This window comes from Bos taurus, chromosome 7 (assembly GCF_002263795.3).
Source record: "Bos taurus isolate L1 Dominette 01449 registration number 42190680 breed Hereford chromosome 7, ARS-UCD2.0, whole genome shotgun sequence".
NCBI lineage: Eukaryota > Metazoa > Chordata > Mammalia > Artiodactyla > Bovidae > Bos > Bos taurus.
In genome coordinates, this window is record NC_037334.1 from 49,770,723 (window position 1) to 49,789,466 (window position 18,744).

The 18,744-nt window shown below is 40.9% G+C and overlaps 1 protein-coding gene across 4 annotated transcripts in view; it reads left to right on the top strand.

The window, feature by feature from the left end:
- KDM3B (lysine demethylase 3B) overlaps nucleotides 1-18,744 on the top strand; it is a 57,638-nt gene that overhangs the window by 21,179 nt on the left and 17,715 nt on the right. Inside the window, exons 7-12 of one of the 4 annotated variants that reach the window (XM_010807343.4) lie at nucleotides 2,163-2,762; nucleotides 6,234-7,470; nucleotides 8,362-8,563; nucleotides 11,717-11,931; nucleotides 12,703-12,885; nucleotides 18,021-18,128. In XM_010807343.4, coding sequence (XP_010805645.1) covers nucleotides 2,163-2,762; nucleotides 6,234-7,470; nucleotides 8,362-8,563; nucleotides 11,717-11,931; nucleotides 12,703-12,885; nucleotides 18,021-18,128 — 2,545 coding nt within the window. The remainder of the gene's footprint in view (nucleotides 1-2,162; nucleotides 2,763-6,233; nucleotides 7,471-8,361; nucleotides 8,564-11,716; nucleotides 11,932-12,702; nucleotides 12,886-18,020; nucleotides 18,129-18,744) is intronic. The other 3 variants (XM_003586301.6, XM_010807344.4, XM_005209425.5) reach the window with 3 other exon arrangements.

An 18,744-nucleotide genomic window follows, 5' to 3' on the forward strand; every position in this document is an offset into this window, starting at 1 on the left:
AACTCTTGGTTCATTCAGAATTATCATAACCCATCAAAAGACACATTATAAACCAGTGCCTGAACCAATTAAGGAATCCTGTATGAATTTCCTTCAGTAGGACATTGACTTGGACGGCCATCTGTCCACATATTCTTCATAGTTTTCTTAGCACCTGTGTTTGTATTGCTCTCTTGGCTGCTCATGCTGGGTATACAATTCTTCCTCTTCTTTATCCAGTCATTTTGGCTTGATAAAACAAGATTAGGGTAGGAAAAGAAGAGTCAGGGTAAAATTTAATAGTTCTTTACTACATATTATATTATTACAAATAGGATAAGTCTCTTGACTGTGTTTACGTGGCTGAAAAACACTTGTTACTTTGATGCTGTGTTGGGTCCCTTTTTTATTTCCTTCCTCATTTCATTTGTTCTTTAAGCACCTATTATATGCTAGGTACATTTAGATTGTGCCAGGTATAGCTAGAGATTACTGTTCTCAGTGTCCTAATCTACTCACATGTGAGTAGCTCACCATAAGTAGGACATACTTATATGTTGTTGCTCAGGGAAATTGCTGTGAGCCAGGCTCTGTAAGTTGGCTAAATGAGTTAAAGGTGAGATCTTTGGCTTTCAGCAACAGACGTTGATTCTTCTTTTTTCAGCTTTGCCATGGTGTGACTCTCGTCTTAGCTAGCAAAATACAATTATTGTCAGATCTGCCAAGTTTTACAGTAACGCTTCTTAGAGATCCATGGTCACCTCATTTCCTTGGAAAGAGTGAGCAAGAAAGGAGAGATTTCAGTGATCGTACTTAAATACTTCACAGCACTGAAAACTGAGTGATGATAGAGGTTGAAGAAGGGGTAAAAAGATTTTTAAATGATCAAATGAAAATAATTCTTAACAAACAAAAACAGTTCTTAAATGAAAGATTTAGAAACTTAGATTAATATTACCAAAAGTATGGGAGAAACAAGTAAATCTTGAGCTTTGGTTAAGGTTTTCAGAAGGAAATTAAGGGGAAAAAAAGGAAGGCAGAAAAAAAAGAAGAGAAAACTGGCAAGAAGAAATGAAAAATTTGAAAAAAATTCAGTTATAAGAGCTATAATAATGATTGATTACACAAAGATACACATCTGCACCAAGAATCTATATGTATTCAAGGGCAGTGAGAGTCGATTAATCAAGCTGGTAAATAATAACAGCCAAATAACTATGTCACTAGCTTATTGCCACCCCAGCACATTATCTAAATGAAACTATCTGAAAGTTAGCTAAATGCAGCTAAAAAGAAATAATAGGATATCAGTCTAAGAATGTTCCAGGTATAAGTTGCCTAAGAGAGTGTTAACTGTGTCCCAATCCCCTGTCCTCTTGTCCTTCTCAGGGAAAGAGTTTTCACTCAGGGATAGGAATTTCCCCCTTTTAATTCTGTGTCTTTTAAGGTTACTGACCTTTCAAATAAGGCTAAATAAGATTTCCTGAGATAGGATGGAATTACTAAAAGAGCTAAGAGATTTGAGTTTTTGGTTATGGTACCCTGACTTTTTAGTTTTCCCCCCTGTTTGTATCTAATGCTTTGAAATAAGATCTGGAAATTATTTGTGTTCTTTATAGTGTCCATAAGAGCAACTCAAACCTGTCTCTGTTGGACTCACTTTTCCTCTGGTCACAGACTCATAAATGTTCCTTTTCCTATTGTTAAGTTGTCACCAGTTTTTAGTGACTTCTGGATAGAGGAGATTTTATATTTCAATACTTGCCAGTTTCTATCAAACAAGGAGATAAATATAAAATAAAGCAGATTTTTTTTTTTTTTTCACCAAGGGGCAAATAAGTTCCCAGACTAGCTTTATCAGTCCATTTTATAAAAGATATTCCACAAATTTCTAAAATCCTGAAAAAAGTCCATTTAAGAAAGGAGTACGTTTCATTTAAGGGAGGTTTTATGAAGTGAGTTAACCTCTAGTAACTGTTATCTTGAATATGTGTGTGTAAATTGAATCACAGGAAGATAGGAGCTTTTTAACAAAGGGTATGTCTTAGAGCTGGCATTGGAATTTGGCAATCTGTCCCAGCTTTGATTGTCTGCTTCTAGAGATGGGAAAGAGCTAATGGTTTATGGTTTTCACAGGATGGAAAGTCCCTTGTAATAAATCTTTTTTGAATTTTGTTTTGTAGGGGGGTACGTTAAAAGCAGTAAAATCTTCCAAAGGAAAGAAGAAGAGAGAGAGCATAGAGGGGAAAGATGGCCGGAGGAGGAAAAGTGCTTCGGACTCTGGGTGTGACCCTGCATCAAAGAAATTGAAAGGAGACAGGGGTGAAGTAGACAGTAATGGGAGCGATGGAGGCGAGGCAAGCCGAGGGCCCTGGAAAGGAGGGAATGCCAGTGGAGAGCCAGGGCTGGATCAGAGAACCAAGCAGCCACCGACTACATTTGTCCCCCAGATTAACCGCAGCATTCGCTTTGCCACTTACACCAAAGAAAACGGCAGGACTCTGGTGGTGCAGGATGAGCCTGTGGGTGGGGACACACCTCTACCTTTCACTCCGTATTCTGCAGCCACAGGTCAGACACCTTTGGCCCCAGAGGTGGGTGGAGCCGAAAATAAAGAGGCAGGAAAAACACTGGAACAAGTTGGCCAGTGTATGGTGGCTTCAGCAGCTGTGGTCACTACCGCCAGCTCCACCCCAACCACGGTGAGGATCTCAGACACTGGCCTTGCAACAGGGACTGGGCCGGAAAAACAGAAAGGCAGCTGGTCGCAGGCCCCAGGAGAGGTGAGTTGTTTCAGGGGCAGATTTGCAAGATGTGGGTTCACACTTTCACCCTACTTTGTTCTTAACACATTAAAAAGCATCTCAGATGCCATAGGGAAGGAGTATTTCTGAGATGTGTTTAAATTGTATTCTGTGGATAGTCCTTTACTGCTTGTTGGATAAATGTGTATATTCTTAAAACTTTCTCAGCTCTTAAAAGTCACCTAACAGTTGGGCTAATCAAAACTTGATTACACAATCCAATTTAATGTGTCGTTAAAATAGATCTAATGGGGAATCTTTTAAACTCGGCTATCTATTTAGTTCGTGTAGTGGTTTAGCCTCCACCAGGCCTTTGTGAAGCAAGGTTAATGAATTATAGTGTTGGAAACAGTGAACACTATAATTAGGGCTATGTAAAAGCTACTATTACCAACCCATTTTCAGTTCATCATTTTCTATATTTTCCTTTGAGGCTGGGCCACTTTGATATGACCATAGAAGGTTTTTTTTTCCCCCCTCTTAATCTTTTAAGCCTTACCTGGAAATTTTGATGGAATTAATTGTGGTAGTATCCAGCTTGCTAGGTTCTTTATCTGATATGCATATATTGTTGCTGAAATGCAACTTTTGTTAAATAAAGTTAACATCAAGTTGGCTCCCCAGTCAAATCTGAAACAGTATCAAAATCAGTTCTTATAGTCTTGGCTCTTATTTTGGTCACCAAAGTATGATTAATGATGCTGGTCATATTTTCTTTTCAAATTGGCTATTAATTCAAACTGGAATATGAAATACAAATAAAATACTAAGTGACTTTTATAAATTATGTATAAGAAACTACTGTGTGCTAAGTACTGTATATTATAAACAGAGAATTGAAATCCTATTTGAAGGAGCTCACATCCTAAAATGGAATTGTTTTATAACAGTGTCATATAAAACATGGCATGTACATTTCATCTGATTTCTTCCCCTTCATAGAAGATCCAGTTTGTTAATCTCTAGTGTGCAGGGATGGGGAGGGAAGTGAAGTGCCAAGGCAGAAGAAGAGAAGGCCTGTAAATGCAAAGTTTACACTCTTCATGATTTGTTCTCTGTTAGTTTACCAGCATTCCCAAGAGAACTAGGTGGGGATCTTATGTGGATTTCTCCTCTGTTTAAGTCATCATATTGCCCAAATTGATTAAAATTAAATCCATGTCAAAGGCAGAATAGATGTAAATGGGGATTACAAAACAGAGCAAGTATTACATGCTTCATGAAGAGATCCACTGAATACTGTTGTTCTTGGAGTAGCAAAGCTGAATAGATGAAGTGCGGATTCAGAGGGCATTTTCCAAACAGGTTTGAGAAATTTCTGTGATTGTATCAGTAACTTTACTAGTGGGTTAGCCTAGGTATTCTCTTGGGATATGATTTAAAAGTACAGAAATGGATATTTCCATCATGAACCAGGGACACACCCCCCCAGGAAACTTCCTGCTCTGAAAATTGTGTTGAAATCAGTTTGTCATCACTTTCTTATAAGAAAAGGATTTGAAATTTAATCAGTTGTAGGAAAATGAAAGAGCATCCAATTATTTTTCATTCATGTGTGTATTTTTTATATAATTTTATTTATTATTTAATATTTTTGGCTGTGCGGGTCTTCGTTGCTGCCTTGTCTTTTCCTCTAGTTGCAGTGCAAGGGCTTCTTACTGTGGTGACTTCTCTGGTTGCAGAGTATGGGTTCTAGGTGCTCAGACTTCAGTAGTTGAGGCACATGGGCTCAGCAGTTTCTGCTTCTGGGGTCTAGAGCACAGGCTCAGTTGTTGTGATGCACAGGCTTAGTTGCTCCACGGCCATGTGGGATCCTCCTGGATTAGAGATGGAAGCCATGTCTCCTGCACTGGCAGGAGGATTCTCTACCACTCAGCCACCAGGGAAGTCCATGTGTGTGTTTATTTTTAGAGGGTAACTTTAGTAGCGAAACCTGAGATCCTTATGCTCATTCCTTGCAGTCACGCAGGTGTCGAGGGACCTGGCCAGATCCAGCCAGTGAAACAACAGCATAGCATCAGTGCTGTGTCTGTCTATTCTCTTCTTTTTATTTGGAGGAATTTTAAGTCAGTGGTTTTTGGTTAATGGGAAGGAAAAGAAAAAAGGAGAATGAACTAAGTTATTGAAATGCCCTGAACTGGTCTCTGTAGCAGATGTCACCTGGAGGCAAGCCATAGAAGGCCTGCCTGGCTCTCATGCCTCTTGGCCACCCTCAAAGAAAGTCCTAATGTAGACTCCTCTTACATAGTTAAAGAGATCCACTGTTAAAGAGATTCATAGTTAAAGAGATCCTCCACCCCGCTTTTTTTTAACAACACCCTTTCATTTATCTGATATACGTTACATTTCTAAAAATTAAGTTAACACATAAAATTTACCATTTATACAATTTGTGGTGTACAGTATCATGGCATTTATATATTCACAATGTTATGCAACCATCACTACTCACATAAAGAAATTTTCTTCTTCCCCAAGAGAAACTCCATATCTATTAAGCGGTCATGAAATAATTTTTATTTCTAATACTTTAAAGTGAATATAAGTATTATGTAAGTACTTATACCTACCTATGGATATTTCTCTGTATTATCCACATATATGAGTATGTGATATAGTATATGAAAGTGATTCTAACCCCTCTTTATGTACACATCCTTCTTTATCCAATTGCAGAAGTTAGCATTTTTAAGGTATAAAAAAAAATTTTTTTTTCATTCTCCAGTTTGTTATGCTGAGTACTTTTGTTGGTGGGTGTTATCAGTATCTACAGTTTTCCACTTTGGAGACTTGTTAAATCATGATAACAGAAGTGTTCAGTAACTGGTATGCCTCTTTAATTTAGCACCTTTAGATCTAACTTTAAGAGAAACAGATAATTCAGCTTATACGTTGATTTGGGTCCATCTTAGCGATTTTCAGACAAAGATACTTTTCTTTAATGTACAATGAGCTTTTCATAGGGCTGAAGTCACTTTTGTAAGAGTGGGCAATTTGCAATGACTTAACTCAACCAAAACTTTAACCATAGCCCCTAAGGTCTTTGAGGTAAATTAATATTACAGGGTCACTAGTAATATTTCACTCTATTTCAGACTAAAAGCTCATTTACATTCAGGAACCCTTTTCTTCAGTTCCCTGACAGAGTCTTCATTTCTAAATAGATAACTTAGAAGCCTACACAGCCTCCTGGTGCTTTGACAGTCAGTTGGCTAACAACCAAGGGTATCATTTCATCCTGCCATCTCTGTCTCACCTTGCTAAAGACCCCTCTGTGTTGTCTGTGGCAGTTTTCTTTCCTGGCAAAGTAACAGTTATAAGAGCAGTTTTCCTGGAATTGTAGAGGAGAAAAATTGATTGACCCATAAGAAATGTTAGCCTAGGTCCAAGAAGGTATCAAAAGATTGTCAAGGAAGCCAGCATCACTAACTCTGGCTATCTTCTTTTCAGAATTCAAGGAATTCTGTCCTGGCCTCTTCTGGATTTGGAGCATCACTCCCGGGTTCATCACAAGCTTTGACTTTTGGAAGTGGAAGGAGCCAGTCCAATGGGGTTCTTGCCACAGAGAACAAACCTTTGGGCTTCTCTTTTGGCTGTAGCCCAGCACCAGAGTCTCAGAAAGACTCTGATCTCTCCAAAAACTTGTTTTTTCAATGCATGTCCCAAACTTTACCCACCAGTAACTACTTCACTACCGTTTCAGAGAATTTGGCTGATGATTCCTCCAGTCGAGACTCATTTAAACAAAGCCTTGAGAGCCTCTGTAAAGGAAGATCCACTCTTGGAGCAGACACTAAATCAGGCTCTAAGGCTGGCAGCTCTGTGGATCGGAAAGTGCCTGCAGAGTCCATGCCCACCCTCACGCCAGCCTTCCCACGGAGCCTCCTAAATGCCCGCACCCCAGACAGTCATGAAAATCTATTTTTACAGCCCCCTAAACTGTCCCGAGAAGAGCCTTCTAACCCTTTCTTGGCATTTGTGGAGAAAGTTGAACACAGTCCTTTCAGCAGCTTTGCATCTCAGGCATCAGGTAGCTCTTCCTCTGCTACCACTGTCACCTCCAAGGCAGCACCCAGCTGGCCCGAGTCTCACTCCTCTACAGATTCAGCATCTTTAGCAAAGAAGAAAACCCTCTTCATCACAACTGACTCCTCCAAACTGGTGTCTGGTGTTCTGGGCTCAGCTCTTACCACTGGGGGGCCAAGCCTCTCTGCCATGGGGAATGGCCGCTCCAGTTCACCCACCAGCGGCCTCACCCAGCCCATTGAGATGCCTACTCTCTCCTCCAGCCCCACAGAGGAGAGGCCAACTGTGGGGCCTGGGCAGCAGGACAATCCTCTCCTTAAAACCTTTAGTAACGTCTTTGGCAGGCACTCAGGCAGCTTTCTGTCCTCCCCAGCAGATTTTTCACAGGAGAACAAAGCTCCTTTTGAAGCTGTGAAAAGGTTCTCACTGGATGAGCGAAGCTTGGCTTGCAGACAGGACTCAGACTCCAGTACCAATAGTGACCTGTCAGATTTAAGCGACTCTGAGGAGCAGCTCCAAGCCAAGACCGGTCTAAAGGGGATTCCGGAACACCTGATGGGGAAGCTGGGCCCCAATGGGGAACGCAGTGCTGAGCTGTTGCTGGGAAAAGGCAAAGGGAAGCAGGCCCCCAAGGGCCGGCCTCGGACTGCTCCCTTGAAAGGTGATCCTGCTGAGATTATCCATGGGCCTGGCTCTGGCACTTGCCTCAAATGCTTGCTGTGCTCTTGGGCAGCAGAGGCCCTCTTTTTGATGGAAAGTCCTATAATCTCATAGAATTACATAGTCCAAAGGGTGCAGTAGGGATCCCTCATCAACTCATCTGGTTCAAGGCAGGGTTGATCTAAACCAGCACTGTAAGAGAGAGATCTGTCCTGTTAATGATAATCCCACAAAGTCTTGATAGTCTGTTAATTTTGGTCAGGAACTCTTTCCTCCCTTAGTGTATTTCTCCTGCCTTTGGTCCTTCCCCTTTAATGAACTTAGGGGAGTTACTCAGTACTATCTGTATTCTCACATAGCAGCCTTTAGTAGAGTTGATGAAGCAAGAGAACCGCTCCTCAGTTTGCTCCTCTCTGTCACATATTTATGATTTTAAACGTCTTTCAAAAGCCGTTAACTCCTGTGGAGTGAGGTTATGGTCTGAAATTGTGTAAAGACAAGTGTCTAAGAAAATGGCAAGTCACCATTCTCATTAGGATTTGGTTTCCCATAGAAGCACCAAGAGTTCTTGATTAGTAGAACAGTCATATCCTGAGGGGCTGGTGGCAAGAAGCTACCTTCTGCCTTCTTGAGTTTTCCTCACCCATACTCAGAGTTGTTTCATTGTCATGGGGTACTTCCCACAAATTCTCCATGGTTTTTATTTCCCAGTTGAAGCCTCTTTGTTCCCTCTGCTCCTTTTCTGCCAAGGATGGACCTGATGGGCTCATGCCCATCCAGTGCAAGGAGAAGTGACTCAGGTCAGGACAATGTCTGTCCTCAGGAGGATTATGTTTTTGCATCTCTTTTAAACCTTTCATGACCAACCATTTCTCGCTCTGCCTTCTCACAGTGGGCCAGTCAGTGCTGAAAGATGTGAGCAAAGTAAAGAAGCTGAAGCAGTCCGGAGAGCCCTTCCTGCAGGATGGGTCTTGCATCAATGTAGCCCCTCACCTGCACAAGTGTCGTGAGTGCCGCCTGGAGCGGTATCGGAAGTTTAAGGAGCAGGAGCAAGATGATTCCACTGTGGCCTGCCGCTTCTTTCACTTCCGGAGGTACCCAAACTCCTCTCTTCATCTCCTTCCCAGTTTCCTTAGTGATTCATAACTTCCACTCTTTCTCTGAATCGGTAAACATATTTCAGCATCTTTTTCTTGTTTTCCTAAACTCCTTGCTCTCAGAGTCTGTGCTAAGGTTCTGCCATCCCATTAGTTATTTAGGTTGTGAAATGATACATGACTTCGTCCTTAAGAGAATTTAAATTTAACAGTCTCACCTGCTGCCCCCTGAACTGTGTTCTTATTCCTAACTTGAATTCCATTTGAAACCAGTGATGTGAGCAGAAGGATGCCATTTTGTATTATAGATTTGCTTAACCAGTTACTCCTCTTTAGTGCTAGAGTAATTTAAGTCCCCTAAGAAAGAAGGGGAAGTAAGATTAGGAGATAATGTGAACCTTCTTTAAAATAGGGATAACTGTTGAAAATCCTTGAAATGTCCCTTGCTTTTACCAAACAATAGCTATTTACTCACTTTGCTTCTGCTTGATAAACTTAGAAGAGGAATTTCTTCTAATAAATCATTCAAGAGTCCTTAGTTTTTTACATAAAGAAATCCAAGTGGTTTATCCATGTGGCATGGATTCGCTTACTCAGCAAACGTGTATTGAAAATTTAATATGTGCCAGCCATTGTTGTGGGCATTGCAGATTAAACAGTACACAAAACCATCGAATTCCAGCCCTCCAGAGGCTTGTAAGGGATGCAGATAATAAATAAGAAAAACAAGTTTAACTATGAGGAAGATAAGGGAAAGAGGATTGATATGTGGAGAGGCTAGAGAGGCTACAATATAAATAGGATGACTTGATGGGAGACTTCCTTGGCAGTCCAGTGTTTAGGACTCTGCACTTCCCCTGCAGGGGGCACAGGTTCAATCCCTGGTTGGGGAACTAAGATCCCACATGTGGTGACGCCATGGGGCCCTAAAGAGTTGGGCATGACTTAGCAACTGACCAACAACAATGAATGGGATTATTCCAACTATTTTGGGAAATTCAGTTCAGTTCAGTCACTCAGTCGTGACCCCATGGACTACAGCATGCCAGGCTTTCCTGTCCATCACCAACTCCCAGAGCTTGCTCAAATTCATGTCCATTGAGTCTATGATGCCATCCAACCGTCTCATCCTCTGTCATCCTGGGAAAGGGCAAGGATTTCCAGGAGTTGGGCCACTGCCCTCTTTTTGGTCTTTGATGGTTGGCCTCAGAACTGTGATGGCACAAGTGGGTGTGGCAATTTACTTTGCTGATGTATTATGATGAGTGTATGCTATGTTATGCTATGCTAAGTCGCTTCAGTTGTGTCCGACTCTGTGCGACCCCATAGACGGCAGCCCACCAGGCTTCCCTGTCCCTGGGATTCTCCAGGGAAGAACACTGGAGTGGGTTGCCATTTCCTTCTCCAATGCATGAAAGTGAAAAGTGAAAGTGAAGTTGCTCAGTCGTGTCCGACCCTCAGCAACCCCATGGACTGCAGCCTTCCAGGCTCCTCCATCCATGGGATTTTCCAGGCAAGAGTACTGGAGTGGGGCTCAAAGGTCTAGTGGAAGTCACTCTGACATCTTGGACCTGTTTGTTCTAATCAGTTTATGTCGTGTCCTTGGGCTATGTCATTCTTTTAAAGTCTGTGCCCTCTCTCTTCCCTCCTGTTTCAGGATGAGGAAGTGAAGTGAAGTCACTCAGTCGTGTCCAACTCTTTGCGATCCCATGGACTGTAGCCTACCAGGCTCCTCTGTCCATGGAATTCTCCAGGCAAGAATACTGGAGTGGGTTGCCATTTCCTTCTCCAGGGGATCTTCCCAACCCAGGGATCAAACCCAGGTCTCCTGCATTGCAGGCAGAATCTTTACCGTCTGAGCTACCAGGGAAATCAGGATGAGGAAGAACTAGTAAAGGAGACTGAGAAGAAACAGCCAGTGAGGTGTTCTGGAAGACAACTGAAGAATGTGTTTCTAGGAAGGAATAATGAACTCTGGCAAATGCTGGTGATTGGGTGTGGTCAGTTAAGGACAAAAAATGACCTTTGGATTTAACAGGAGGGAATGACCTTGTCAAAAACAGTTTTGGGACTTCCCTTACAGTCCAGTGGAAGACTCATGCTTCCACTGCAGGGCATGTGGGTTCCATCCCTGGTCAGGAAGTCAAGATGTCATATGCCACACAGCACAGCCAAAATAAAGTTTTGGTAGATTGATAAGAGAACTTCTGAATGTTGTGGTTTAAGAGAAAATAAAAGAGAAAGGAACTGGTAACTATCAGTATAGACAAATCTCTTAAGAAACTTTGCTCTTACGAACAGATAAATGAAGGAGGATGTGGGATCAAGGGGACTGAGATAGCATATTCAAATACTGACAAGAGTGATTCAGTAGAGAGGAAAATCCCCGATTCAATGCACATAACTTTGAGCAAACTCCAGGAAGACAGTGAAGGACAGGGAAGCCTGGCGTGCTGCAGTCCATCAGGTCACAAAGAGTGGGACACGCCTAAGCAACTGAACAATGACAAAAAGAGAGGAAAATAGATGTAGAACAGAGAATTAGTGAAGGGATGCCTATGCAAGAGGATGAGGTGTAGAGCAAAGGTGGAGAGATTGGTCTTCACTGGGAGCTAGTTCATCCATAGTAGCAGAAGACGAGATGGAGTACATGGGGGCAGGTATAGCAATGTGTGATAGTATGGTGGGAGCTTGTGGGAATTCTCTCTTCTGGCTCCTTGCAGGAATTTTTGAGTGAAATAATTAGCAAGGTCCTCGTGGGGAAAATAATACTGGAGTTTTGAAAAGAAAGAAGATATTAAACAAGCATTAAAGGCTCACCTGATGTAAGTCAACAGGCATTTCAAGTGTGACATTGAGCACAGATCTGTATTTTTCTCTGGTCACATTTACTGGTGTGGTTGCTGGTATGGAATAACTGGTTAGAGAAAGTGGTATTCAGCTCTTCAAAGAACCTGGATCTAATAAGTGTTAACAATAAGCCTTTCTATTAGTGCATACTGTGTTGGTCGAATATGGTACAAGTTCTTAACTCCGCCTGATTCCTATTAAGTCTCAATTTCTTTTAGGTCGTAGGATTTTTAAGTGGGTGTTGGTTTGCATGGTTGCTGCTATGTACTATGTATTTGACTGTGTATCCTCCTATCTCAGGTTGATCTTCACTCGAAAAGGGGTACTCCGAGTGGAAGGGTTTCTGAGTCCCCAGCAAAGTGACCCTGATGCCATGAACCTGTGGATTCCCTCTTCCTCCCTAGCAGAAGGAATAGACCTAGAAACCTCAAAATACATTCTGGCCAATGTTGGAGACCAGTTCTGCCAACTTGTGATGTCTGAGAAGGAGGCCATGATGATGGTGGAGCCACACCGTAAGGCCCCCTCTTGCTTGTCTTCTAGGCAGTTCTAATTGGAAACTCATTTTCTTTTGCTTCAAGTGAAGTGTGGAATGAGTGGCAGATAACATTTTCTATGGATGAATTAAGCCTGCTAAAACTTCTATATGAAGTAAATTGAATAGCTAAAGCAGTACCTGTGTCTAGCAGTCCTCAGTCTTTCCGTCTTTGGCATTTAACAGACTAAAATTTCCTTCCCTATTTGTCTTTCATTTTTGTAGCACAGTTGCCATAATTTGCATTTTGATCCCTATTTGGGTTTGGTTCACTCTGAATATTTTCTTCGCTTTGAACTAATTTGTGTCAGTAAGTACTTTATGGTTTGTGAATAGATTAAGTGCTACTGGTTGTTGTGTTTCATACCTTAAAGCCATGTTATTCATACATTTATGGTATTTCCATGTCTGTGAGATACTATACCCTATTTCTAGACCAAGGAATATTGTACTATAAAATTATGCCCTATACTTTAAGAGAAAAATCTTCTTATTTCAAGCTTCCTCAATTTGAAAATTTTATAGTATCTTAAGTGACAACATATGGCATTCATTCTCACTGACACTTGTTCAGAAATATTAGAAATTCCATGTATTTTGTTTCTCTTACAATTATAGAAATATGAACTTCATGAATCTTTGAGTTTAATTGCTAGACAAAATGCTTGAATGGGAATCAGTGGATCTGGGATCTTTTGCTCTCGCTCAGGATGATCAATGCCAACAGTATTCCTCTTCCTTTTTCCACCAGAGAAAGTGGCATGGAAGCGAGCGGTCCGAGGTGTACGGGAGATGTGTGATGTATGTGAAACAACCCTCTTCAACATCCACTGGGTTTGTCGCAAATGCGGATTTGGGGTCTGCCTTGACTGTTACAGGCTCAGGAAAAGCCGACCGCGCAGTGGTGAGCAAATGTTGTCCTATACGGCTGAAGGTAAAATGTCAATGGAGGTGTGGACTTGGAAACTGAAGCAAAAATGGCTTTGGGCTCCTTCTTTAGCTTATGTTTTGTCACATTGTGAGGTCTTAAAATTGCCAATACTCCAGCCTAACTGAGAAGGTTAAAACTTTTAAAGTATACACTTCAAATGTTTTTAGTATATTCCCAAGTTTATATAGTTGTCACCACTATCTAATTTCATTTTCATTGCTCCAAAAATGAATCTTGCATTCAGTAGCAGTCACTCCCTATTCCTACCCCCCTTAAACCTTGGTAACCATGAGTCTACTTACTGTCTCTATCAACTTGCCTATTCTGTACATGTCATATAAATGGAATCATACAATATACGGCCTTCTGTGACTGGCCTCTTAAACTTAGCATACTCTTTCAAAGTTTCATCCATGTTATACCACATAATTCATTCCTTGTATTGCCAGGTAATATTCCATTGTATGGATATACTACATCTTCTTCATCCAGTCTTTAGTTGATGGACATTTGGGTTGTTTCTACTTTTGGCTGTTATGAATAGTGAACATTTGTTACAAGTTTTTGTGTGGATGTATGTTTTCATTTTTTTGAGAATATATACCTTATAGTAGAATTGATGGGGCATATGGCAGTTCTATGTTTAACCCTTTCAGAAACTGCCAAACTGTATTCCAAAGTAGCTGCACCATTTTATAATTCCACCCGCAATGTATGAGGATTGCAAATTTTCCACATCCTTGTCAACGCTTGTTATTATCTGTCTGATTATAGCCATCATAGTGACTGTGAAGTAGTATATAGTGTGATTTTAATTTGCATTTCCCAGATGACTACTAATGTTGAGAATCTTCATGTGGTTTTTGGCCCTATGTTTATGTTCCCTGGGAAAATGTCTATTCAAACCCTTTGCTTCACTTTCTTTTTGCTTTATCTTATTAGCTGCCAAGAATCTTCCTTGCCCCTTGACTTCATCATTCTTCCCTCTTCTATGATACAGTGTAACCACTGTAACAGTGATTTAGAGCTTAGACTACTGGGATCTGAATCCTACCTCTGTATCTTATCATACCAACTAGGGTAATCTTGAGCTAGTTACTTAACCCCTCAGACTCATTTCCTTGTCTATAAAACAAAGATAATAGAAGTATGTCCCGCACAGCATTGTTTTGAGGATTAAATGAGATAATGTATGTCCAATGGTTAACACATTCAGTAGGTACTATATGTTACATAGCTAAGATCTTCCACTTTTGCCCATGAAAGATAAACTTCTGCAGAAGTTGCCCTCCTATCATAAAAAATAAGAAAATCAGACAAAATATACAAAACCACGGTTTCAGAGGGCTTCCCTGATAGCTTAGTTGGTAAAGAATCTACCTGCAGTGCAATGCAGGAGACCCCGGTTCAATTCCTGGGTCGGGAAGATCCACTGGAAAAGGGATAGGCTCCGCACTCCAGTATTCTTGGGCTTCCCTTGTGGCTTAGCTGGTAAATAATCTGCCTGCAGTGTGGGAGACCTGGGTTCGATCCCTGGGTTGGGAAGATCCCCTGGAGAAGGGAAAAGCTACCTACTCCAGTATTCTGGCCTGGAGAATTCCATGGACTGTGGAGTCAGACACAACTGAGCGACTTTCACTTTCACAGTTTCAGATATTGGACAACAGGCAGCTTGAGTCTGTATTCCCTCAGAAAAATGAAGAAACAAGGTGAGTCCTACAATTGCCCCAGTTTACTGCCTGGAGGCAGTTTCTAGCCTGTACCACAGGGAAAGGCAATTAAAATAGAGTTTGGCAATCTCACAAGTTCAGACCCAGATTAAAATCTTAGAAGAGTGAGGCAGTGTAGTGAAGTGCTATGGAAAGAACACCAGATCTAGAGAAATCATCTCAATTTTTTTTTATTGTGTAGTGGTCTGCACATGCATCAGAGGAAACTGTCCTCAAGCCAATCAACTGAATAGTATACAGAACTCACAATTTGTATTCCCACCAGCCAGAGTGGAGAGACATTGGACAGAGTCCAAAGGGGTCACACCCTTTGTAGTAGGACTAACGTAGTCCCAGAATAAGGTTGCTTTGGAGCTGCCATAATGAAGTATAGAGCACGACTTGGAAGGATCAAATTCATCTGCAAATTGCTTAGTTATACGCTACAGTAAAACCAAACATTCTTTAAAGGATTATACAAAATCCAGTACTCTGAAACATAAAACTCACAAAGCTCTGCATTTGGTGAAGAAAGATCTGGTGTACAGAAAAGAATAATGCAACCAGTATAATACAACCAGTAATCTGGGAGGAAGAAAACAATCAATAGAACAAGTACAGAAATGACAGTGAGTTGTAAAAGGACCTTAAAACAGCTGTTAAAATACTTTTAATATGCTTGGACATAAAGGAAAACATAATGAGTAACATAGAAGACATGTAAAAGACCCAGATGAAGCTTCTAGAGCTGAAAAGTATCTCAAAAAAAAATTACACTAGGTAGGATTAATGGCATATTAGATACTGCAGAAGAAACAGTGAACTTGAAGACATAGAATAAAAACTATAAAAAACTAAGTACAGACAGAGGACTTAAATTTATAAGTTGAAGAGTGCCCTGTTGAACTACCAGATACAGTAGGTAGTCTCCCAAACAAGTAAGTGGAGTTCCAGAAAGAGAAAGGGCAGGAGAACAGAGATAGAAAAAATATTGAAAAAAATAAAGCCAAAATTTTTCCAAATTTGATGAAAAAGCTATAACATTACAAGTCCAACAATAATCCTCAAATAAAAAAGACATTAAGAAAAACACACCAAAGCATGTCCTAATTACTTACTGAAAAAGTGTGTAAGGAGAAAAGCTGAAAAGCACAAGAGGAAAAAGATGCACATTATGTAACAAAGATAAGAATGATAGCTAACTTGTCAGAAAACTATACTCTAGAGACAATGGTACAGCATTTTAAAGTGCTAAAAATAAACCTATTAGCCTAGAACTCATACCTAGTGGAAGTATCTTTCTAGGGTGAAATCGTTTTCCAGGAATGGAAAAAGTGATAGAATTTATCATTCTATCACTGGCAGACCCATTCTGCAAAGTTAAAGGTAGTGACTCAGGCAGAAGAAAATGATACAATGTGGAAATTTGGATTTATGCAAAGGAATGAAGAATGTGCTACATGGTCAACATGTGGGTACACATAAAAGACTTTCTTCTTACTTTTAATCTTTTAAAAAAACAATTGTTTAAAGCAAAAGTAATAACAATATAGGAATTCCTTGGTGGTACAGTAGATAGGAATCCACCTACCAACACAGGGGACATGGGTTCAATCCCTGGTTCGGGAAGATTCTACATGCTGTGGAGCAGCTAAGCCCATATGCCACAACTACTGAACCCACACTCTAGAGCCTGTGAGCCTCAACTACTGAGCCCAGGTGCTACAGCTGCTGAAGCCCATGCGTGTAGAACCTGTGCTCTGCAACTAGAAACCCCACTGCAGTGAAAAGCCTACATACCACAAGGAAGACTAGCCCCTGCTACAGTAGACCCAGTACAGCCAAAATAACTGACTAGATAGATACATAATCTCAAAAAACGACAGGTAAGGGCTTTCCTGGTGGCTCAATTAGAAAGAATCTGCCAGCCAGTGCAGGAGACGTGGGTTCAATCTCTGGTCAGGGAAAATCCCCCATACTGTGGAGCAACTAAGCCCGTGCGCCACAGCTATTGAGCCTGTGCTGTAGAGCCTGGGAGCCACAGCTGCTGAGCCTGTGTGCCACAGCTACTGAAGCCCGAGTGCCCTAAAGCCCATGCTCTGCAACAAGAGAAACCAATGCAACGAGAAGCCCACACGCTGCAACTAGAGAGTAGCCTCCACTGTCTGCGACTAGGGAAAAGCCCACGCAGCATCTAAGACCCAGCACAGCCAAAAAATCAGAACGTTAAAAAGACAAGGAAAAACATCTGGAATCTTCCTGGACCAGGGATCAAACCCAAGTTCCTTGCACTGGAAGTGTGCCACCAGGGAAGTCCCCACAACCCGGTTTTTAAATGGGAAAAATATTTGAACAGATACGTCATCAAAGAAGATAGGTCAATGAAAAACACATGGAAAAAACTGTCATTACTTACTAGGAAAATGCAAATTAAAACCATAATGAGAAACCACTGTCCCCACTAGGATGGATAACATTTTTAAAACTGAGAGTGCAAAGTGCTGTCAAGGATATGGAGCAACTAAAACTTATTAAACATTGCTGGTAGGGATGCAATTTGGTACCATCACTTTGGAAAACAGTATTATCTATTTCTTTATAAATTTAAACATCAACTAGCATTCTGCTAGTATGTATAAGGGAAATGAAAATATGTCCACACAAAGGCTTGTGCTTGAATATGTGTAGCACTTTATTCATAATAGCCAATAATTGGAAACAATCCAACTATTCACCAATAATTGAAAGCAGTCCAACTATTCATGAGTGGGTAAACAAAATGTGGTACATCCAAACCATGGAACATCACTCAGACATAAAAAGGAATGAATTACTTATACATGGAACAATATGGATGAATCTCAAAATCATTATGCCAAATGAAAATATCTCAACACAAATGACAGAAGACATACCATATGTTTCCAATAATAGGAAATTCTAGAAGTAAAACTTTAGTGTTAGAAATTTGATCATTAATGGCCAGGGGTTGAGGAAAGGGTATTGACTGCAAAGGGCTAAAGGCAGCTTTGGGAAGGAATACGAATGTTTTAAATTCTGAACGTTGCACTGTTTTCCACAACTAGATATCTTTGTCGAAATTCAAACATATTTGAATTTGAAGTGTACGCTTTAAATTGTTGAACTAATTTTATGTAAATTATACCTCAGTGAAGCAGTATTTTTAAAGTTAAGGACTTCCTAGTGGTCCAGTGGTTAAGACTCTGCTTTCACGGTAGGGGACATGGCTTTGATCCCTGATTGGGGAACTAAGGTCCCACAGACTGTATAACCAAAAATAAATAAAATTAGCTGTGATCTTCTTTGACCCATGAGAAAGTTGGCCTTTAGAGTCTGAAACTCTCACTCACTGAGAGAGATACATCTTGTGACCCTCATAAATAGGAAAGTCGTTCATTTCCGTTTCAGAGACAGAAGAGATGGGTGATGAAGAGGTTTTCTCCTGGTTGAAGTGTGCAAAGGGGCAGTCCCATGAGCCAGAGAATCTCATGCCCACACAGATAATCCCTGGCACAGGTAAAAGGAATTCCTTTTTTAGATTTGGTGGGAGAAAAATATTTTTAAGTTATAAGTTATACACTATAAAATTTGGTAAAATGGTTTATGTCAGCTTGACTGTTTTTAAGCTTCACAAGATTTCTCTGAGACTTTGAATCTTCAGAAATGTTAGATTGATTGTATGCAACCAGGGCACATACTTTGCCTCACCTTGCTGGGTGTAGGGGTTGGTTGCTTTTCAGATGTCATTTTACATTCTTATGGTCAGCAGGGCCAGAATAGAAAAAGCCCGTCTTGGAATTCTGTGGTGGTCCAGTGATTAAGACTTTGTGCTCTCACTGCTGAGAGCCCGGGTTTAGGCCTAGTTGGGGAACTAAGATCCTCCAAACTATGTAACATGGCAAAAAGAAAAAAAGGAAAGAAAAAGCTAGTTCCCTGGCTTCCAGAAAGACCTTTGTTTTTAGGCTTATAAAAATACAGCTGAGGGACTTCCCTGATGGTCCAGTGGTTAAGACTCCATGCTTCCAATGCAGGGGCCCTGGGTTCGATCCGTGGTCAGGAAACTAAGATCCCATATACCCCATGGTGCAGCCAAAAAAAAAAAAAAAAAATCCAGCTGAAGCTAATCATGGTT